The sequence below is a fragment of the Orcinus orca genome, chromosome 7 (genome assembly GCF_937001465.1).
Source record: "Orcinus orca chromosome 7, mOrcOrc1.1, whole genome shotgun sequence".
NCBI classification, from domain to species: domain Eukaryota; kingdom Metazoa; phylum Chordata; class Mammalia; order Artiodactyla; family Delphinidae; genus Orcinus; species Orcinus orca.
The window spans coordinates 111,659,885-111,683,239 of NC_064565.1; the positions used below are offsets into that span (position 1 = coordinate 111,659,885).

At 43.7% G+C, this 23,355-nt stretch overlaps 2 protein-coding genes and 1 long non-coding RNA gene across 10 annotated transcripts in view; 2 read left to right on the forward strand and 1 right to left on the reverse strand.

The window, feature by feature from the left end:
* The window catches only part of SP110 (SP110 nuclear body protein), a 39,567-nt gene extending 21,496 nt beyond the window's left edge, over positions 1–18,071 (reverse strand). For all 7 annotated transcript variants that reach the window (XR_004482622.2, XM_033425755.2, XM_049712524.1 and 4 more), the window contains exons 1-10: positions 17,928–18,071; positions 15,483–15,630; positions 13,737–13,905; positions 11,305–11,571; positions 9,811–9,894; positions 7,820–7,897; positions 5,930–5,998; positions 4,164–4,313; positions 2,311–2,397; positions 1,198–1,251 (exon numbers count right to left, since the gene is read on the reverse strand). Coding sequence is in view for 6 of the 7 variants with exons in the window: in XM_033425755.2 (XP_033281646.2) it covers positions 1,198–1,251; positions 2,311–2,397; positions 4,164–4,313; positions 5,930–5,998; positions 7,820–7,897; positions 9,811–9,894; positions 11,305–11,571; positions 13,737–13,905; positions 15,483–15,620 (1,096 nt within the window). In the remaining variant the exon portion in view is untranslated. The remainder of the gene's footprint in view (positions 1–1,197; positions 1,252–2,310; positions 2,398–4,163; positions 4,314–5,929; positions 5,999–7,819; positions 7,898–9,810; positions 9,895–11,304; positions 11,572–13,736; positions 13,906–15,482; positions 15,631–17,927) is intronic.
* On the forward strand, positions 226–4,223 carry LOC117200877 (uncharacterized). Its single transcript, XR_007478518.1, has 4 exons — positions 226–1,793; positions 1,937–2,048; positions 2,451–2,715; positions 4,110–4,223. It is a non-coding gene; the product is annotated as an uncharacterized LOC117200877 (long non-coding RNA).
* A 1,311-nt stretch (positions 18,072–19,382) lies between the features above and the next one.
* LOC101276639 (nuclear body protein SP140) overlaps positions 19,383–23,355 on the forward strand; it is a 74,534-nt gene continuing 70,561 nt past the window's right edge. For both annotated transcript variants that reach the window (XM_033425716.2, XM_049712522.1), the window contains exons 1-2: positions 19,383–19,417; positions 21,828–21,980. In XM_033425716.2, coding sequence (XP_033281607.1) covers positions 19,398–19,417; positions 21,828–21,980 — 173 coding nt within the window. In that variant the 5' untranslated portion in view covers positions 19,383–19,397. The remainder of the gene's footprint in view (positions 19,418–21,827; positions 21,981–23,355) is intronic.

Genomic DNA, 23,355 nt, shown 5'->3' on the forward strand with positions numbered 1-23,355 from the left:
TATAAAAGATCTTCTTAGCCAAAGAAGGAAGGTCCTTAGCCAAGGACCCAAATTGTAAAGGCAAAAGATGAACAAATTTGACTGCTTAAAAATTTTAAATGCCCATACTTCAAAAATCATCCACACAATGTTAGAACGAAAAAGGGGAAAATTGCAATATATGTAACGTTAGGGGGTTACTGTCCTTAATAGATAAAGCGAAAGATGAATAGTATGCTGGGAAAGTGGGCAAAAAGCATAAATTGCAAGTGCTAAAAGAGGAAATACAAATGACACATTTATTTTAAAAGTGTCTTTTTTTTAAAGTTTTTTTTTTTGATGTGGACCATTTTTTTAACATCTTTGTTCAATATGTTACAATATTGCTTCTGTTTTATGTTTTAGGGTTTTTTTGGCTCCGAGGCATGTGGGATCTTAGCTCCCCGACAAGGGATCGAACCTGCACCCCCTGCACTGGAAAGCGAAGTCTTAACCACTGGACTGCCAGGGACGTCCCTAAAAAGCATCTTTAGATCACCAATAATCCCCTGAAAATGCATTGTTTAGTTTTAATTATACCCAAACTTTTAAAAAGTTTTATCATGTCTGGGTTGATGAGGATGTAGTTAATGAACACTCGTGTGTTATTACAGGAAATGTAAACGAATACATTTTCTGGAGAACAGTTTGGTAACAAATATGAAATTTAAGATATATAGACTCTAACCAAGTAACCTCGCATTTAGAAATTAATCCTGAGGAAATTATTGGACAAGTGTGCAAAGATACCAACACACACAATATGATTTCTATTTTCAGATAACAATTGGATATAGCCTAACTTACTACCAATAGAGTATTATTGAAACAAATTGTTAATCACACAATAATGAAAAAGGTGTTTTAAAGTGTTTATAGGATGGACTAGGTAGTATGAGCATGTATATATATACATAAAGAATGTATACATTCTTTATAGCCACTATTTTGGAGGGGATGATGCGGTTTTCTGTCACACACAGCAAGCTAATTTCAAAGGCTACAGCATATTGCTTTTATAGTATGAAAACATTTCTATGTTGAGAAAAGCACACATCTGTAAAAAAGCACACATCTTTTTCTGGCTTAGATGTCTTTTGTAGCCCGAAGGGCATAAAAACCAGTAAAAATAATATCAAACCCACCCTAATAGAGACCAAATAAGTTCTTTACACTTACGTTTTTCCCCAGGAGATTCTCCCAAAGGCAGTTTGCTTCCCTTATCCATGGGATCTAGAAGGTATGAGAAAGAAAGTGATTTTTAAATAAGCAATCTTTATGTTTTGTGACCACATTCATTTCCGACAATACTGAGTTGGTAAAGCTTTGACAGTATTATTTCTATCCCTTTCATTATAAAGGAGGATGATGGTTCCTGAAGAGGGTTCTAGGGACCAAGATGCTAGTCCTGTGCCAGCCAGCCTTTATCCACAGAATCTTGGGAAAACCCATTAATCCTTTACCTCTCAAATTTGAATAAATCATTCAACTTTCTCCAAAGGTGGTTGTGAAAATAAAATATATTATTCAGGATAAAATTAGAAATATACATTGTATGAGTCAGTGTAATGCAGGAAAAACTTGTTAAAAATGATAGTTTGTATTTTAATACGGTCAAATATAATTCATTCTTTCTGACAATAATTAGATATTTGTCATTTGAAAGTCACATTTGTTGTGTGGGAGTTCTGTGAAGATGTGACACAGTGACTGAATTACCAGCAAACAGAAGAATGCTCTGCTTTTTTCTTCCCTCCAAGGATAACAGTAACAATGTGAGTAACAGTGGCCACGGTGAGGGGTGAATTAACGTGCACCATTTTTCCAGCGTGTATCCACAACAATGTCAGACGCTCGTGCTCCGTCATAGTATTACATTTGTGTTTATGATGAGCTGTTCTCATCTCAATTTTCACAGAAAGGTCATGTGAGAAACATGGAGATTGGGATCTTAGGAAAAACCTGGATGGCTTGGCACTGCAATAAAGTACCATGGATATACTTAGAGCATGAATACTTGGCAGTGGGAAGTTGCCCCAAAATTGGTTCTTGGGGGTGAAAAAAAACTTACTCTTTTTATGTATAAAGCACAAATAAATATATCCAGTACAGAAATGGATATATAATATACTTGTAGTATTGAAATATCCTGGGGGGTAGGGTTCATGATTAGAAAAAAAAATCTAAATGGGCAGTGATAATGAAAAAATGGCTGAGAAACTCTGGCTCAGAGTAAAACAGCTCTAAGTTTGGGCTCCTGATGACCATACTGAGAGACTTGCAATCCCTCACCTTTACCGTGGGTGAGTCTTGGTGGTGTGCTGGGTGGCTCCTGGGGTCTCTTTCCTTCATCCATCTCTGAAGTGTCATCGCTGACCTCTGAAAAAAGAAACAACATTCATCTTATATCTCAGTAAATGCCCTCTAGAAAGTCCACGTGGAATCTCCCAGAGACCCAGGAAGGACCTTGCACACTCTGGAGCTGAAGCCTGGAGGTTCCAGTCCTGATGAGACCCTGCGACTACCTCCTGAGAATAATTCTACCGCTGGTCCTGTCTGCCACTCAGGGGAGGAGCAGAGCAAGGCTGGTCAGCAGTGGTTCCTCCACTAATGGAATGTCCAGTGGGGGGCAGTCATCTGAGCCCCTGGACCAGAGGTTTCGGGGAGCCCCGGCAATACTTTCAGGAGACCTTCAAGGTCAGAATTGTTTTCATAATTAGATGTTCTTTGCCTGTTTTTGCTATGTTGACTTTTGCATAGATGAAGCAACAGCCAAGGCAGGTGACAATTCTGGTGCCTCAGTACAAATCAGAGCGATGTCCCCAAACCTTAGAAGGTAGCATTGCCTTCTTCACTACCACTTACTCAACATGGAAAAAAAAGCCAGTTTCATTTAAGAATGTTCTTGATGAAACAGTTAAAATTATTCATTTAATTAAATGTCTACCCTTAAGGACACATCTTTTTAATAGCATATGTAAAAAACTGGGTAGAACACATAAAGAAGCAGTTTGCTGCATCTTGAACTACCACGTTGTCTCAAGACTAATACTCAAGTGATTGTTTGAGTTGCAAGCTCACTGTAAAATTAAGTGAACCAAAATTTTCTAATTGTTTATGATATTATAAAATCATGAGTAGAAGATCCCCTCAAAACACAAGACAGCATAAGACATTTTATTACAACAGAGTATATGGTCTCAGACTCTATGTTACAACTCACCTTTAAGAAACTATCCCTTGTTGAGTTTTGGTGTAGTATCGAAAGTGAATATCCACAGATATCTCAAAAGACTTAAAATACTCCACCTTTTTCAGCTACAGATCTGTGTGAGGCTGGATTTTCTTCCTACGCTTCAACCAAAGCAACAAATCACAATTGACTGAATACAGAAGCAGGGATAAGAGCCCAGCTGTCCTTGATGGCGGAGGTGGGGGAGCAGGGAATAGGTAAAGGAGATTAAGAGGTATTGGGCTGGCCAAAAAGTTTGTTTGGGTTTCCTGTAAGATGTTAAGGAAATACCTGAACAAACTTTTTGGCCAACCCCAAACAAACATCCAATTATAAAATAAATAAGCTCTGGGGATATAATATCCAGCATAAGAAATAAGGTCAATAATATTGTAATAACTTTGTATGGGGACAGATTCTTACTACACTTATTATGGTGATCATTTCACGGTGTATGCAAATGTCAAACCACTATATAGTGTACCTGAAATTAACATAATACTGTACATCAAACATATTTCAATTAAGAAAAAAGAAGAATTCAAAAGAACCTTTAAAAATAGAAAGCAATTGTTAACAAGATATAGATTGACGCTATTAAAAATGTTCCCTCTCAGCTTTCAATATAATACAATGAAGATATATACAAAAATATTAAGAAAGCACATGGAAAAGATAGTGAAAAAATGTTTTTCTTTTTTAAGAATCCAGCCATCTTTGATAAAGGTAGACATTAAAGAGATTTGCAAAAATGTACAATGATACCACTCACCTGATTTTTTTATTTGAAAAATATATTTATTTTTCATAAAAATATGTTATTTATGGTAATAGGTAATTGGTTTATTGTGGGCTGCAGGAGAGACCCTCCCACGCTGAGCATTCAGATGACAAATTCCATCACCAGTCTTACCCTCTGGTGCAGGCGTTTGGGCACATTCTGTCCTTCTCTTTTTTGCTCTTGTCATGACCTTTGTGTTCCTGGTTGAGTCGTCCTCCCTGTGAGTCACCTGCTCCGCCACGTGGAGCATCGTTTGGATTCCATGCCCAGGTAAGGCTGCCCCTGGCCAAACAGTGATTTGTGAATAGTTTTTTACTGGGGTCCCAGTGGCGCTCCTCCTCCCCCTGACAGTGACCTCCTTCTCACACTCCCAGTCCCCTCACTTTAAGATCTCTATACCCCTGTGCCTCACTTTTCTCCTGCTATTTCTCTGTAATTATATATTTTTTCTTGTGTACACCTTTCTTTCCCCCTCCCCCGCCCCCAAACTCACCACCTGCTCTCACTCTCTGTGCAACCTTTTGAAATCAATCAGATAAATCTGGGGGAATCCCAGAGCACTGGGGCTGATTTCCTGTTTCCTGGCTTGAGACCCCTGCTGCCAGAAAGTGCCACATCCTAGTAAACATGGCCGGATGCTCTGTTTTAGCAGAGGAGGAGTCTTGTAAAGCACTTTTCCAGGTTCCCTAGGGCCTGTGTGTGATACAGGAGACAGGAGGGATCCAGGGGTCCCTGGGTGCCTCCAGTAGGGAAAGTGAAATGTATCAAAGAATTGAGAGGCAGGGGCCCTGCCAGGGGGAATGAGGCTGGGACCTAGAGGATTTGCAATGCCAGGTGAGGGGTGGTGGTGTTAGCGTTAGGGTTCTCTTCTCCCTTTATTTTGCCAAATAATTTTGTATCTGTATCTTTGGACCAGGTTTTTTATCGAGTGTGCCAGATTGGCATACTGTGGGGAAATTAAGTTTCCTTGATTGCTCAGTGCTTCTGCAAAAAGCCCGAGCCTCCTGAGACACAAAAGTGTATACAGTATAAAGATAGGGGAAAGCAGCAAAAAAAATGTTTTCTCTTTTCAGGAGGAGAGGATGGCTGTCCTAGTCCTGTATATAAACAGGGCAGAAAATCCATCATTCTTTCTCCTGTGTCTGTAGGGTATAACCTGCCACTCACACAGAAAGATTTCATCAGCTCTCTTCTCAAGCCTGTGGGTCTGCGTGTGGGGGAAAAATGCTGCCGTGTTGAGCTGCTTGTGAACAACAATAAAGAATTCTTTTCCCTGACCCAGGGGCTTTGTGTTTCTGCAATATTCATATATATAAAGAACATCACTCTGCAGGAGGGGGTAATATCTCAGCGCCTCACAGTACTTGACGAAGCACATACCTGGCACACGTGCATAGAAGGTTAGCACAAATCTAGAAACGAGCAGGTCAAAAATTGAATTCTAAAAATTTCCTCCCAATATATTTGCATCCTTTCTCAGCAACGGCATCACCACTCACCCAGCCATTTAAGCCAGAACTTGAAGAGCAAGCCTTGATTTCTCTCTCTCATCCCCAGCTTCCAATTTACCAAGGCTTATCAACTCTACCTTCAACTAATCTCGAATAGACCCTCTTCTTCTATCTCCACTGCTAGATCTGAATCCAGGCTACTATCAACTCCCACGGCACCTGCCCTCACAAGGGGTTGCCCTGTTTCCATTCTTTTCTATTTCCAATTCATTCTCTATGTAACACCAATATTGGTCTCGTCGTTTAAAATTGGATCATGTCACTTCACTGATTAGATCTCTTCAATGGCTCCCCATTGCATTTAGAATAAAATCCCACCTCCCACATCATGGCTGACAAGGATGAGCTGTCTCTAGCCTCCAGCCCCCTCTTGTGCTCTCATCTTACCTCTCGGGAGGCTTTTTTTCTGGTGTCTCTTCCTTGAAGTTAACCAGATACTTCTTTTTCTCTTCTTTCCTAAAAAGAAAAGACACAGATCATCTTTTATAGCTACAAACATTGATCTACTAACCTCATATGTCAACAATTTTTAGCTTTTATTTTGGGTCCTCAAACCACAGTGGCCAGGAGGTCATTGGTGACCTTAGGTGATGCTGAAATTCTAAAGTGGCAGAGGAGAGAGAGGAGTGAAGAAATGGAGACAATAAGTTTAGGTAACTCATTTCTAGAAGTTTGGTTGTGAAACGGAGGGGAGAGCTATGGAGGCTGCTGAAGTGAGATGAAGATCAAGAGAAAGTTCCTTTTATGAACTGTGATAGGCTTGGGCATTGGTTGAATGAATGTCCTTGTGAGAGGGAGATGCTGAATTCTCAGGGAAGAGAAGGGACCATGGATACTGTCAGAAGAGGTGGAAGGATTGCCTTGGAGAAAAAGAAGGAGCTGGAAAGGAGAGGAAAGAAGCAGTTGGGGTTTGCAGGGTGGGAGCAGGAAGTGACAGAATTCCCATCTGATTTTTTCTATGAAACAGGAGGAAAGGTCATCTGTCATGCAAAAAAGGAGGCAGTGAGGCATCAGAGGTTTGGAAAAAATTGCTCAAGGTTTGAAAGGATTGTCACAGGAAGTGGAGCTGTGACACAGTGTAGAGGGATCATTTGTGCTGGAATTATGAAGACACAGTGGGTACGCACTGCTCAGCTGTGTGCCTGTCCCCAGCAGTGCCTGATTTCAAATGCAGTGTGCAGAAAGAAGACAAGTTTCCTCGAACATCTGCCAGAGAGTTCTAGGAAAAGACAGAGAGGCAAGGCAGGTGAAGATAGTAGAAGGTTACTGAAACGATGGATCTTCAGCTCTGAACTGGTAAGAAGGGTCATGAAAGAAATGCAGATGATGGATTGGAGAAGCAAAAGGCCAGTGGACTGCACCCAAATGAGGTTGAAGGACAGCTGCAGAGGAAACAAATTGTAAGGAAGAAATCGGGGGGGGGGATTTTTTGAATTCATTTTTATAGATTGGGCTGAGAAGGAGAGATCAGAAGTTGAGCAATAGTTACAGAAGGAGCAAATTTCAAGCATTAAATGTCAAAAAAAAAAAAAAAGGAAATCTCAAATTAACTATTGGGAAGTTGAGCCAGGTTTAAATGATGAAAAGGCCTGTGGGTCACCTTTGGGTTCAGGAGGGCAAGAATGGGTGGGGAGAAAAGGTCACTGGCAAGAAGCAGAAGAAGGATTTGAGAGGTCAGGATATTGGATGGGTCTGTTATCCACATGTACCTTGAAGATGTCCAGGATGATGGCAGGACTTGAAGTGACAGAAAGACTCTAAGTCAGCCTTGAGTTCTTCCAGGGAGCAGTGGGAAAGTCAAGAGATGATAGTGATGAAAAGGGAGTGAGCATTTCACTTGAATGGCTAAGCCTCAAAGGAGGGGACGGGGAGCAAGGGGCCGGGTGGGGCAGCTTGTAGCAAGGGGTGGCATCCAACCTGCCTTCAGCCATGGGGTGAGTGGTAGCAGAAAATATGCAGCCTTGTCTTAAGAGGAAGCAGAGTCCTCTTGGGGAACAAACTTTCAGTTAAAGAGGGATGTGAGACTAACCCTATAAGCTGTGTGTGTAGGAGACCTTGATGATTTCAGAACAAACAATTCTGATGGGTGCATATTTCAATGGCCATAAATGCCTTCTCGTTTCCCTATAATATTCATGAAGGCCTTAGAGGAAGACGCAGTGAATGGGAAACAAACTGTATTGGGCACGATGACTATAACCACCTAGCGGGTGCTTATGATAAGATGCAGCTCCAAATTCACCCTCCTGAGATCTTCAAGAGAAAGGCAATCCTTACCTCTCTTGCTGGGAGGTGCCCTGGATGCCTCTTGGAGCTCCTTGGGGTCACTTTGTTCAGAAGCATCATCTCTTATCACTGACAAAAAATATATAATTCACGTTAGAACTGAGAACAGGCTGACGAGAAAGTGCTGAGGGAGATTGGTGGGAGAACCAGAGGGTGGAGAGCACCTGCAGCACAGGTCTGGGGACTCGCCAGGGTTCCCTGGCTCTGCCTTGGTTTGATCAACTTGTGATTACTGCTACCTGTGTGATTATCACAGTGAACCAGGGAACAACTGCTCCGCAGAGGAGGGCTCAGTTTGAGCCCTTTAGAAAGGTTTCCCTTTCTAAGACTCTCAGCAGCTAGTGTGCGTGGTGATCTTGAATTCTGACGGCCACAATGAGGATGAATGCTTTTGCCACATGAAAAGTACATGCTATAGCTCAGACGTCTGTGATGTGATCTTTCTAAACTGCTGTATCTGTGATTATTTCATCTTGAGAAATAGTGAAGGAGGTTAAGTGCCTTATGTATTTCCACCTATTTGCTGTCGAAGAAAGCAGGGGTCAGCTTGTACTTGCCAGCACTTGTTAGCAGGAAGAACATACAAAGTTCCTCTAGCTTTTGCTGCACGAAGAAAGACAGAAGGACTTGAAGCCATGACAGATAAAGACCCATCTCACAAAAGGCGGTCCCTTCCTTGTTCACACAAGGCTGTGAGATCTGTCTCAAATTCCATCTTACACAGGAATAGCTAACTGAGGCAGCTAGCAAGCAGTCGTTAGACTTTAAAAATGATTTGTTTCATTTCAAATTATTTAAATATCTTAAAAATCCAAATGATGGACAAATGACGAGGGTTGAATGTGAAAGTTCCCCCAGTCAGGGTGAGGGCTGGGAGTGAGGACTGTCCACGTCTGAGCACCAATTCAGTGTCTCTGTTTGCTTTGCATTTTGATGCAGCAGTTTGGACATTTGCCTTCTTGAAGTGGCCTCAGAGAGTGGCTGAGTCAAATAGTCCTGCCATGACTCAGCCCCTTGTCCTTTCCCCAGGGTTCCCACCACATTGCCTCCTGGCAGATGAATGTTCTCCCTCTGCAGACCCCTTAGTGGTGTTTGGAGTCCAGGTCATGATACTGAGCAGGACACTGTGGGGCTCGTGGGCACAAAAGCCTTTCTGTGTCCCCCCATTTCTCATTTCTTGAGTATAGGAAATAGGCTTCATTCAGCCTCCATGACCTTCCCTGAGTTCCAACCAGCAGGTTCAAACAGATGCTAACTAGGGAAGAGAGGGGATGTGGAGACAAGGGAGGACCTGGTGAAAGAAACAATAGTGCAGCCTTGGGGCAGGGTCCTGGTTCCCCCTCAAGGGATATGCATAAGGGTAGCTTTGAGCTGTTTTGCAGATACTGAAACCCCCACCAGGTGGAAGAAGTTAACAGGATGCTGCCCACAACCACGTAGACCCCAGACCAGTTGAAGCCAGAAGGTTGATGATGCTGACTCCCACTTACCACCAACCAATCAGAAGAATGTCCATGAGCTGATCACGCCCCCTTTGAACTATTACTATGAAACTTCTCACTACCCCCTCCAAGTTGGGACACACAGTTTTGAGGGCACTAACCTGCTGTGGCCCCCTTTGCCTGGCAAAGCAATAAAACTATTCTTTTCTGCTTCACCCCAAACTCTGTCTCTGAGATATAATTCGATGTCTGGGTATAGAGGCTGGATTTGGCTTCACTTGGGCAAGTACTAATGGGGCTCCTGTCCCTCGCCCTCAGTGCCGCCTCCCAGTCCATCTTTCCCAGACCTGTCTCCCTCATCCTTCCCAGGAACTCTCTCTCCCTTTCCAAGCTCCTGAGGATGGGGTGAGCAGCATAAGCTGGGCCAAGATGGTGATGGAGAGCGGAGAGGAGAGCCCCGTGTGCGGATGACCCAAATGGCTTCTCTTCGTGGTAGATGCGAAAGCTAACATGAGCCTAAGTTGTCCAAATCAAGATTACCTGGCACGGGGCCTGAAGGAGCACAGGACATCTCTTGAGTGTCTTCTTTATCTTTTATTTGGGGGATCAGGTTGTCACTGGACACTGAGCAGAGGAAGAAAAGGAATTTCAGATCCGAGGACCCAAGAGCATGAACCAGAAGTGGGAGGAACAAGAACAATCTATTCCAGCAGGTAACAATGATGGGCCAACCAAACACCAAGGTCCCTTGAGGGTGGGGTAGAGGGGACAGGGAACAATTATTTCCTTTCTTTCTTTTTCTTTTTTTCTCTTTTGGCTGTGTTGTGTGGCTTGCGGAATCTTAGTTCCCCCAAAAGGGATCGAACCTGGGCCCATTGCAGTGAAAGTGCCAAGTCTTAACCACTGGACTGCCAGGGAATTCCCCAATCATTTCCTTTCAATCAGTCACTTACTAATTTAATAACACAGGCACTTTTTTTTTTCCTTTGAAAACCTAGAGGATGGACTCTTTCATTGTTACTGGCTTCTGGTTATGCTAACCTTATTTGGATGGTACTTTTTAGATGGGTGGAGAAAACATCCGGACCAAACAGGGCCCTTTATTCTCGGTATTGGAGAGCTCAGAACCCACGATACCATTTTTGACAGCAGCCAATAATATTCCACATTTACATTTAATGTAATCAAAGTCCTTTATCCTGATGGTTGGGGGAGATAAATGACACAATTTTAGAAGCTAATCAGGTCCAGCAACCTTTAAACATTTTATCATCTTTTCTAATAATTTTGATAACCTCCAAACCATATAAAAACGAATATGGTTGAAACTGAAAGGTCCCTGTAATCAGAGGGTGAGCAGTCGGTCAGCACTGAGGGTGGGTGTGTTGCACAAGTTACTTTCCAGCTCAGAACAGTGTGTTTTGAGTGTTGGTTTGACAGGGCTCTTGGACGTGATAGCATCTAAGTGGCTGTGATGGCATCCCTGACAAGAGGTCCTGAGCCGTGCGTCGGCCCCCCTCTCGTTTTTTTCCTTGTCACTCCCAGTTCTTTTTCCTGGGGCTCCTGCCACAGCCCTCTTGGCTTGTAGGTGTGTGTCCTCCCTTCACAGCCACCTTGAGCTGGGCAAGTCGGCCCCAAGCAACACTGCCTGAACAGGAATGGGGTAGCTTGGGCGTCTCTTGTGAATTTTCATCACTTATTTGGGATATCAAGTTGTCATTGGTCATTGAAGACAAGAAGAAAAATCACAGGTTACAGGGACAGGGTGTCAGGGAGGAGAGTGGAAAAAATGTCAGGGGCAGGCAGAGTACCAAGGGCCAAAGGGCAGAGGGTTGGGCTGTTCAAGGGGTGAGAAGCAGGTGTTCTGGGGCTTACCCAGGCCCCTGGCAGTGCCCACATCCTTCTTGGAAAGAGCTGTGTATGGTGGTGCATACATGGGAAGGAGTAGATCAAAAAGACAGGACCCTGAGGTTCTAGGGCCACAGGCACCCCAGGCTGGGGCTGCACAGCTGTTGGACAGGGTCTGTTTCTCACCTGGAGTGAGCCTTCCTTCCTGGGTGATTCCGGGGAGAGCCACGGTGAGGTCAGCAGGGCTGGGATGCTCGTGCAGGATCTCAGCGCTGGGCTGGGCAGGTGCTCCGGGCTCGCTGACACTGGGTGAGCAGGGTGGGCGGCTCGATGGGGGGCGTTGGCAGGTGGGCGGCGGCAGCAGTGCCCTGACGGAGCTCCTTCCTGCTGGGTTGGCTGCGGCTTCGAGAGGAATCGTTGTGATTCTGCCCCACCCTCCATTGGAAGTGACAACTGGGATTGGCGAAGGATCACACATTAGTACCTCGGAATTATTTGGAGAAGGGGATTTCTTTATACTTGACATTCAATAGGACAAGGGCGTGGAGTCTTTCACTCTCTCACAGGTGCGCAGAACTGAGTCATCATCATCATCGACCATTTGTGGTCCCTTTAGATTTTCTTTCTTCAATTTGAACATTTAGTGCTATAACACCTGCTTCTAACCTCTGATCTCATACCAAAGTGGTTTCACACATGAAGTTGAGATTGACTTTGTACCCAGGGATTTATTTTCTTTAGTTTTGGCTTCAGAATTTAGACAATTACGTACAATGCTATAATGTTAAATGTCATCCTTGTTTTAAGAAATAAATATCTCACACCTCCCTGGAGCAAATAAGAGACAATATAAATTCCTTCGCACAGTGTATTAGGACCTCTATATTCTGGTTTCTGCTCATGTCTGCAGACTCGGTTTCCATGTCTTCTCACCTTGCACCCTGTGATCTGGCCACACCAAACTTCTCTCCCATCCCCAATACCCCAGGCCCTGGGCTTTCTGCATGCCATTCCCCTGCAAGGCCAGGGTCGGGTTTCTTTTATGATTCTACTCTATTTATTTCAGAAGTAAAGTTGTCTCAACCAGTGAACAAAAAGAGGAAAGTAAGGCCAGATTTTGGAGAGGGTCCCAGAGCAAAATCGCAGAGTTGGATCCAGAAAGATGCTGGAGCTCAGCCAGGCCAGGGCTGTGGGGTGGGTTGGAGGTACATATCAGTGTGTGGGTCCCTCTGACTCTTAGATTTACTTAGCCTGGCCTTTGAGCACATATTTCTCCCAGCACTGCCCTGATCCTGCCAAGAGCTCAGGCCCACGTGCAGCTGTGCCTGCCTGGGGCAGGACTCTTCTCTTTTGCTGCTCCTTTAGCTCAAGGAATCATTTCTCCCTTTGAGGAGGAGCCTCTTAATGGGAAAATATCAAAGACCAGATGAAGAGCCATCAACAGGCTAGCCGCCACATAGCCATATCTCCCACTGCCACTAATAAGAATGTCACAATTCAGTGTGATCTCCTGGTCCTTCCCTTGTTGTTCTCAGATAAATGAACCACGTACTTTGACTCAACTAAGTGATTTTACTGCCTGCTCCTCTTACTCTTGCTGCTTTCTTCCCAGCAATGTCACTGCTCTTTTTATACTCCTTTACTTATTCAGCTCTTTCTCTTTCCTCAAGGAACTTCATTCTCTACTTCTTTCTCATACTCTGTCTTTCTATCTCTGTGTCCACAGTTCCCCTTCCTTCCTCTTTAGCTACCTTTCTTCCCTCCTCTAGCTTTACAATCTGTCCTCCAGCTGTCCTAGTTTAAAATAGTGACCATAATCTTGGAACCTGTGATTAGGAGACCCAAGTAGGACTCTTGGCTCTGCACTTAACAGACAAGTAACTTTGGGAAAGTTCTTCTGAGCCTTCATTTCCTTATGTGTCGTATGGGGCTAATAATGACTTCATAGGATTGTTCTAAAGATGACATAAGATAATCATATAAAGTGCCTGGGATAATGCCTGGCACAAAGTAAGCACTCAGAAAACAAACAAAACCCAAACCAAACCAAAACAAAACAAACCAACAAGGACCTACTGTGTAGCACAGGGAACTATACTCAATATCTTACAACAATCTATAATGGAAAAGAATCTGAAAAAGAATATATATATAATAGTATATATATATATATCTGAGTCACTTTGCTGTACACCTGAGGCTAACACAACATTGTATATCAACCATACTTCAAAAAAAAAGATACTTATTATTATCCATCCCCATCCATTTCTCTTCCTCTCTAGGTCTCCTTGTCCTTCTGCCAGACTTGGTCTCTGTCACTTTATGCATTCCCTTCCCTAGAGACTGTCCAGTATGCTAAATTGTACAATTTCCCCCCAACTCATAGAACAGGTAAGACAGAAATGTTTGTGTCCTCTAGAAATTCATCTTAAAGAACCAGGGCCAGGGGCTGCTTTTCCTGTCCCACTCGTGAGAGAGAATGGTCCATCTCTTCCCAAAGAGAAAGTGGGCAGTTCAAGTGCATGTTCCACAAGGCAGAAAACCAGCCCAAACTTTTAGCGTAGCAACTTCTATCATGTTTCTATAGCCCCAAAGTTATTCAAGAAGCCTCATACCCCTTTTGAAGCTCTTGAGGGTCGTCATCAAGTTGGGGTATTCACTCAGGTTTATTTGGCTGAACAACGTCTCCAGAAATGACAGACTAAACGTATTCTCCAGTTGAGTGAGGATGTTGTACACAACCCTGGATAAAGGGACCATATTTCTACAGGCTTCCAGAGATTCCTTTAAAAGCGAAGTAAAGGATTATTATAAATGATTATAACATGGAATGGAGATTTATTACACACTAGTGGTTTTCTAAGCTGTAAGAAAGTGATTCTGCTCTCTTAAGAAGGAATTTAGTGCAAAATGTCAATAGTAAAATTCTCTAACATAGAGAAATCACAGTTCCACAGGTTTACTTTTGGAGCTTCATATATATATGGATGGTCACAGGAATTCAGCATTCTTGAAAATAAGGCTCTTGTGAACCTTATTTTAGGTATATTTGAGGGAAGAGAGAAATGTTAAGGAAGGAAAGTGGAGTCAAAGGCTGCTACTGTGTAATTCTCCAAGGCTTTGGGCAGGACTCTTCAGCAATGGACCTAAGAGTTGGTCACAGGTGGCAATTCTGTGGATTGCTTGTTAGCCTCTGCTCTCTCTTTCCTTCTCTCTTGGACTTGAAATGGCCTAAATGGGAAATCAGAGAAGTCCTCCTGATGAGAGGTTGGCCAAAAGGAGAAACATGGCAGGAGAGAATCAACTACAAAATACTTATTGAGAAATGACTAGGCTCAGTGAGCTCATCCTAGGGTACCTAGCAACAGATAAGACCAGCATGGTGCTACCCGTGTTGGGGGAGAGGCACTGTCAGGTGGAGAAGATGGGCATTAAATAATAAACACAAATTTAAAAAATACTCAATTCCTATTGATAGCAGTGTTATGAAGGGAAAGCATGGATTGCTATGGGGAAGAATAATGAGGGGGTCTTAATTAGATGAGTGGGCCAAGGACCCTCTCTGAGGAGTGACATCTGAGTTATGATATGAAAAAGGGTTGGATCCAAACAGGCCAAGACTGGGGGAAGATTGTTCTACCAGTGCTAGCACTTTTCTGGGCTTGGGGCTCAGGAAACGCTTTAAACAACCAAAATTATATGAAAAGAGTGCCATTTTTGTCCACATAGCCATATCTCCCACTGCCTGTCTTGCTTCACATCAGAATGGACTGTGGGTCACAAGCTCTTAAGCGTTGAGATGGTACCCTTAGTGGGTTGAATGGTGCCTCCTCATATCCAAAGATATGTCCGCTTGAAACCTGTGAAAGTGACCTTATTTGGAAAAAGGGTCTTTGCAGATGTAATTAAGGATCTTGAGATGAGACCATCCTGGATTATGGTGGGCCTTAAATCACAGTGACGAGTGTCCTTGTAAGGGAAGAGAAAGGGAGAAGACACAGAGAGGAGAAGGCAGTGTAGAGATGGAAACAGCGAGTTAAGTGACGTTTCTGTGAGTCAGGTTTACCACGGATTGCTGGTAGCACCAGAAGACAGGAGGAAGTCTCGAGAAGGAATCAACCCAGTCAACACCTGGAGTTTGGACTTCTAGCCTCCAGAACTGTGAGAGAACACATTTCCTTGTTTTAAGCCATCTGGTGTGAGGTCACCTACCCTGGACACCTTCTTTCCCTGGTAATGACCATTTTTGTCTGGAACTTCCAAATTCTAAAAGCCCCGGGGTCTTGTGGTTTGAGACCTCAATGATCCGGCATTCTTGGTGGGGGCTGGGTTGCCATGGCAAAGCGGTCAATGTGACTTACCTGGTACAGTCTCTCGGTGATGAAGAGATTGTCTCGGAGACCTTCGAAGAAGGGAAATGGCTTGTTTATGGCATAAGCAATCTCCAGCTTCTGATGTATAAAGTGCTGTAGAAGAACCTCTTTCAAGGTCCTGGTCATGGTGAATCTCCTACAGAAGAGGCACAAGAGGAAAAGAGAAGCAAAGACTGAGGAGTTAGGGGAGCTGCTCTCCGTGTTGTACAGCATCTCGAGACAGGCATCCTGGTCCCAACGGCATCCCTTAGCAGTCTGAAAAGCCACATCTGCCAAAAAGACTCATGGGTATAGGAAGCAGTGACAATGCCCAGCAACAACAGAAGCTGAAAGTGACCCACAGTGTGACATTGAAATCCCAAAGGGGCTGCTGGTACTAAATAGAGCTACTATTTACCGTGAGCTTCCTGCATGCCAGACTGTGTACTAAGGGTTTCACATGCAGTAACTTATTTGATCTTCACAAAACCCTTTCAGTCTGGATTGCACCTATTTATATTGTCAAGGACGTTGAGACAGAGAGAGGTTTAATAACTCGCCCTAAGTTGCAAAACTTGGAAGTGGTAGAGAGGGACGAATTCCAATTTTCTGGCTCCAGGTGTGTAGTCTTAAATACTATGGTCTGTGGCTACATTGAGCTGAGTTAACCAAGATTGCCGGGACTCAGTTTAAATATACACTAGCAATGCTCACACAAAAGAGAACGCTCAAGGACGAGTAGGAAGATGGAAACCTGATGATATTTAGAAACTTTATTAAACCGCCTACAATCTCTGACACGCAAACAGGCCTGACGTAAATAAGAACACGAAGGATGTGAAAGGCATGATTAGCAAAGGTGACTTGACTGATTTATTTTATGTGTCAATTTCACATCTCAGAACAGACATGTCTTTTCCCGTGCCCATGCGACATTACAATATTTGACCATTGGTAGGCCATGAGAAAATATTGATAAGTTATAATAGGGAGAAAATGTACCTATGATATTCTTGACAAATTGTCAAGAAAAGGGAGTCACTGACAAAAACTTCGATCACCTAGAGATTTCTTTAAAAACAAAACAAACATGGATTCCATTTTTCCAACTTCACCTTGTGTCGAAGAAAAAGTTGAACTGTTAATTAATGACTATTTCTAGGGATTTAATCCCAGTGGCAGATTGAGCGACCCTGTCTCTTTCTCCTCATTCCCAAATAGTTAAGGTTAACAGGAAAAAATATACACTGTATAAAGCAATCATCCACAACAGTACTAGAAAACAAGAGACGATGCCACAGGGGATCTAGAATTGTGACGAAATCCTAGAAGATAGCGAACAGATGGGAAAGAAATCTACCGTTCACCATCTGCATAGGGGAAGGATATTGCAAAGATCAGCACAGAGCCAGAAAACACCAGAATGATCACATGCTAAGAAGAGGAAGGGGCCCTGGATGACTATACTACAGCATTCAGAATAGAACATCCTCCATAACCCTCATTCTTCATCTGTTATGATTGCCAAGGATGAACATGAAGCACAGAGAGGTTAGGCAACTAGCCCAAGGTATTTGGTGGCAAGGCAGAGCTCATCTGACCAAAGTCCCATTTCTCACTAGCGCATTTTACCGTGTCTCATATATGAGCGTTCAGGTTTGTATTACGTAAAAGGGTCTGAAAAATGAATAGGCAAAGACAAACATTCAGTGCAAAAGACATAAACAGGCAACTGAGTCAAATGCACAATTAATATGTAAAAAACATGGTAACTCACTAGTAGTCGGAACGGTGCAAACAAAAATAATTTAATAACGTTTGCCTATCAAATTAGTCACGATAAAAATAATAGCAATAATCATAGACAGTCCTGGTGAAGATGTAAATAGGTCCAAACTTTCTGGAGGTTAACTTAGTAATCAGTACCAAATACCCTAAAATATGTATTCCCTTGAGTCCTAAATTCCACTTCTGGGAATTTATTTCAAGAAAATTATCATGAATGTGCTTAAAGAAAAGATATTAAAAAGTTAATACACTCTAGAGGAAATTAAATGTACTCTCCTTATTTTCTCTGTTCCACTAGCTTCCCAACTACCTCTAGTCACTTGTACAATGAATAATGGATGAGTTGCCCTTTGGGGGCAGAGTGCAGGATCACTCTGCATGGACAAGGAAGGTACAGAGCAAATCTCAAGTTCCATCCACAATAACAGGCTAGAGTTTAGGGAAAAAAGAACCGAACTGTGTGTTTTCTCCCCCTCTTCATCCGTCTTCTTTTTAAGTCTCCTATTAAATCCCATATCCCCTCTCTACCTCTTTGGAAACCATTATTTTACAAAGAAAGAGCCTCACAGTTTAAACTGTTGAGTTTCACCCTGCAGCTGCTGCCAGGGTCTTAACTGTAAAAGCCAGTCACCAAAAGTGAATAAAGCAGCCGAGACGAAAACCCACCTGGACGCTGAGATTGCTACCTGTTCCTGTCCCCTGCTGGGTCCAGGGGCCGGCCGGGGATGGCTCCTGGGAGACTGAGAGAAGGGCAGGGAGATACCAGTGGACGAAACAGGAAGTCTGTGCTTTTCCACACACGGTGAGGGCCGGGCTTCTGAGGAAAGGAAAGTGAAAGTAATTGGGCAGAGCGAGCAGAGCTAAAGACAAGGCCGTCCGCAGTGCCTGCAGCCTCCCTCCACCTCCGGAAACTCGTGAGATTCCCAGGGCATTTGGGGGTCGGGGGCGGGGGTTGCTGCCTATCGGGCCCATCCTGGGGAGGTGGGTACAAAGGGGAGGAGGCATAGGGTCCAGCCGCAGGGTCCCCGGGAACTGGGAATCCACCATCTATCGGCCTCCTTACCCACTTTTATTTCCCCAGGACCCGTCCTCCTTCTATACTTTTTGGGGTGATGAAAATGAACCTAAACTGAATGGTGGTGATGGTGATTGTTACACAACTGAATAAATTTACTAGAAATCATCAAACTTAAAAAAACAAACAAAAAGACAAAGGGGAGGTTTGGTGACTCAGAAATGCCTGTACTTTGTCAGGATAAAATGATTACCAAAGAAAATTGAAATCAAAGGAAACCTGAATATAAACTGATATCATGCAGTGGTAGGCAGCAGAACTCCAGGCAAGAAAGTGTGTCGGAGCCAGGCTGGCAGTTGGGAGCTGGAAGTGTGTGGAAACTGGATCTAGGGCAGAACCAGGGCCAGGAGAAGACCCTAGGGCAGCCACTCCAGGGAAGCAGGGCATGCCCCCTCTATACATCCGATTGAAGATTTCTAATGTGTGTTGGCATGTAGGGTCTGTGAGAAACCCTTTAATGTAGAAATCTGTTTAACTTTATTTAAATCAATGACTCTCAAATGTATTCGATCCATGGGTTCCCCCTCCAGGACACCTATAAGGTATCCTATCCCTCAGAAAAGAAGATGGGAAACAACAGTTCTAGGGTCCAAGAATCCTTGAAACTAAGGCTAACCTACATTGGGCAAGAGCTCAATTTTATTGAAGTATAAAATGCATTCAACTTAAGTGTGCATGTTGATGAATTTTAACAAATGTATTGGGTTGTCCAAAGTGTTCATTCAGGTTTTTTCATAAAATCTTAAGGAAAAAGCCAAACGAAGTTTTTGGCTAACCTGATAATTACAACCACAATTAAGATATAGACCATTTCTATCACCCGAAAGTTCCCTTGTGCCCTTTGCAGATAGCTTCCTCCCCAAGCCAGCGTCAGGCACTCACTGATCTATGATGTCTATGATATCTATGACTATTGCTTTTCTATGACTACAGATTTGTTTTGCCTGTATTCAAGTTTTACATAAATGAAAACACACGGCATGCACTTTTTGATGTATGGCTTCTTTTGCTCATCATAATGTCTGATCACCAGGATGTCACCGACATAACCGATCCATGTGATGTTCTTTGAGAGGTCCAGGTGATACAGATCTCTTGGGACTAGGGTACCACAAAGGGTGGGTGAGTTAATATAACCACAAGACAAAACTGTAAATGAATAATCTTATCTGTCAAGCGAGAAGGAAAATGGTTTCTGATCCTCCTTTTTAATCAGAATGGAAAAGAACACATTTGTCAAATCGATGGCCACATACCATGACCTGGGCTGAGGACCTTTCTGCCTGGACTGCCTATTTTCTGATTTCAGTCCTCCAGCCTTCTTATAAATTCTTTGAGCTACCCAATATACTTCTAAGAAATTGATTTTCTGTCTGAGTTAGTCTGAGTCAGTTTTGGTTACTTGTACCTCCAAATCCCAACTGTTACTCTCTGGTAGCAGAGAGTGAATTGTGGGCAACAGATCTTCACAGAAATGTGATCCATCTGGGATGGGTTATCTGACCTGGTAGTGAGCATCCCACTAGTGCTCAAAGATGGGAGTTTGGTCGACTATGGCGAGTTAATAGCAAATTAACTAATAGCACTGGACTGTGATCAGGACTCTGCAATTCACACCTATATTCCAAGTGTCAGATCTCAGCACACTTAACGAAGTGGAAAGAAATTTTTCAGGTGGAAAGAAAGCACTGACTCGCCTTCAGAGATTATCACCTACTTGACCTAAATCTGGGTGGGAGAACAGAGCAAAGAGGCAGGTCAGAATCTTCTCATCCCTCAGGTCTTACAGAACAAAAAGGAGACAACTCGCCCCCTCCATTAGGAGCCAGGGATCAACTGATGGTTCATCAGTGGGCTTGGTCCAGGCATCCCTGATCTTATCCCAGAGAGCATGATTCTCTAGTGAACACAGAGAAAAAAAGACAGTGGAAAACAGAAGCTACAGTTCCTATTGTTATCTGGGCTAATGCAGGATATTGCCAAGTAAGATTTTCTTATAAATTTGACAGGAATACCCTGTAAGTCCTAGTCTTACCACCATCAGCTGAGGAACACCAAAGGCCTTGTGCTCATAAGCAAAGAAGCTGGCATATTTATGTCAGCTGGTCTAGTCTGTGTCAGGCCTTGTCGGGGACATTGTGCCCAACGGAGGCCCAAAGCTGGGAACAGTGGTGTCCAACGGAGACATAGCTTACTAGCCTCTTTGCCCACCAAAGTGAGGGAGAGAGAGAGGCAGGCAGTCCCACGTGTGTGTAGCAGCTGGTAGGCACACGAACGCTGCCCACTGGCCTCATCATGTGCTGGAATTTGGAATCTGTCCCAGCCAGATGTGTGTTCATTTTTTTGGGGGAAAGAGAACAGACAAGGGCAGAAGGGTAGAAACCTTTTGTCCCCTCCACTTGGCAAACATATTTATGCAAATTTTCTAGCACATCTATGATGAGCCAGAAGAAGACAGATTCAGTGGAACATACTTTCGAAACATACTACTTTGCGGCTTCCCAGCTCTCACCTACTTTGGCCCACGGCCCTGACCAAGACCTTGGATTCTACAGATACCTTGACTCCCGTTCATCTCTGATTTGACCCATTGTCCTGCCTGGATTTCTAGTCTTCTGGTTTTGTTTATTTATTTTATTTGTGCTTTCTCCTATTTCTTTATCTTTCAACTTGATGCTGATGTAGTGTGTTTTTCTCAGTTGCTTCAAATCCTTTACAAAATGAGGGTTGGGTGTAAGTGAAAAAATTATGTACAAACATAACTGTAACACACTTGTTAGCTAGCATCATCACATGGTTCTTTAAGGTGTAGGTAGTCTCAGTTCCAAACTTTTCCTCATCTAATGAGAAGCCCGTCACTTTCTTTGAGATTTCAGTGACTATTTGGAGCTCAGTTTTTTCCCAAGCACTCCTGGCTACATTTGTAAAATGCCCACATATTCAAGAAAACTTAGACTTGCACATCAGGCTTCTCTGCCCGAACTTAGCACTTCCTTCTGGTTGTAGGAATTGGGAGGGTTCTTTCTGGCCTCTGGTTGCTTTCCAGAAATTTGAAGAATATTTTCCCCAGCATTTCAGCTCTCTCCAGTCCTGTGTCTGAACACCGGGTCTAACTCGTCCAGTCCAGGCTCACTACTGTGCTTGGCCAGCCCATGGGCCTAAGAGAAGATCTGAAATGTCTGCCTTTTTCTTTTTTCGTCTCACAGTCACCTTGGCAAGACGCAGGAGCAAACGTGGCATTTTCTTCCTCCCCGTCGCCACTATGCCATGTCACCTCAAAGCAAATTTGATCTGTTTGAGTTCAAGAGACTTTCCTGCCCCCCTTCCTTTGCGGGAACAAGTGGTCCCCTCTCTTCCGTGGATGCCAGGAAATGGCCCTGCTCCTCCCCCCACCCCACCTCCAGGGGCTGAGAGTGGGCGGAGGGAAGACCAGCGTGTTGGTGCAGGCAAGTCACACAGTTTAGCTATTTCACTTTCCTTTTACCCTTTAGGAGCCGCACCCGAGGGATCCATCAATGGGCAAACTTTCTTGTCAGAGCTCCTGGAAAGGACAGAGGCAGTGAAAATCTAATCAAGAGTGATCTTAGGCCAGCTCTGTGGCCTAAGGAGAAGACGGCAAGTACAGGTACCCCCATCAGCGGCAGGTTAGTCCTGGCCTCCTGTGTCCAGCATCTCTCCTAAGGCTGGCATCTACACTCATTATTTCTGTCTTCCCAGCCTCATTCTATAGATATAAACAGAATGGATGACAAATCAATAAACAGTGAGGAAGTAGATTTCAAAAATTGCAGTGGATTAGCCAGCCATTGCAGTGGAAACTTAAGGACACCCTGACTCACATCACCTTCTTCTTTTCTTGTAACTGCCATGCAGCTGGGTGGGCACTGTTGGAATTCCCTGGTCCCTCTGGGGCTTGCTACAAGGCTGGATGATTCCTTGTGGCCTCTGAGCCCTCTCATTTCCCCCATAACCTCCTTGATCCCTACCTCCAAAGACAGGTCTGTAGGTAGTGTCTTTTCAGAAAAATTTACATCCAAATCGAACTCCCAACTGTTGTAAAACCTTTTTCTAGTTTCTGGGTAGTGGGGGGACCAGTTTTGTCAGAGCCCATCTGTATGGCCCTGAGTCTGAGAGTCAACTCAGGACCTCTGAACACCCAATAGGAGGAACTGAAAGTAGATGGGGCTCAACATGCATGAATGCAAACAGGCAGGGAGGGAGAAGGTGCTTTTTTCTATTCTGGGATGTATTACACATCTGGTTAGAGAAGGAGGGAAATTTGTCTTTTAAAAAGAGAAGATATTATTGTCAATCATCAATCCATTATTGTTGGTAACAATTAAAGCAATATTAAAATGTGTGAAAACTCCTCTAAGCTGGGGCTATTTCTGGTGCTGGCTGGGCCCCAAGAAGGCAGTGGCATTGCTACTGGCAGCGGTGCAGCCTGGCAGGTCCTTAGCGCCCAGCACCCTTTCTCTTGGAGGCTGACAGTGCATCCCGCCTCTGCTACCCACCTGTACCTGAGAGATGGGAAGATGAGCCAGTGGAGCTCAAAGTCCAGCCAACCTTTGGCCTCCAGGCAGGAAAAGAAAGGCACTGAGAGGTGAGGGTGGGGTGATGCTGACCTCATAGAATGACTTAGGAGGTGTTACTTCTGCATATTTTCTGGAAGAGATTATAGTTGAAATGGTTTGGTAGAATTCACTTGTGATACCATCTGGGCCTGGTACTTTCGTTTTTGGAGAGCTGTTAAGTTTTGATTCAATTCCTTTAATAGATATAGGCCTATTCAGATCATCTATCTCTCTGATCTATCTCTCTGTGTGAGTTTCGGCAGTTTGTTTCTTTTAAGGAATTTGTCCATTTTATCTTTTATCAAATTTGTAGGGATAGAGTAGTCCATAGTATTATTTCTTTATTATTTTTTAATGTTCGTGGGACTAATAGTGATTGAATATTCGTGGGACCAATAGGGACTAAATTGGCGATTTCTGTCTTTTCTTTGTTTCTTTGTTAGCC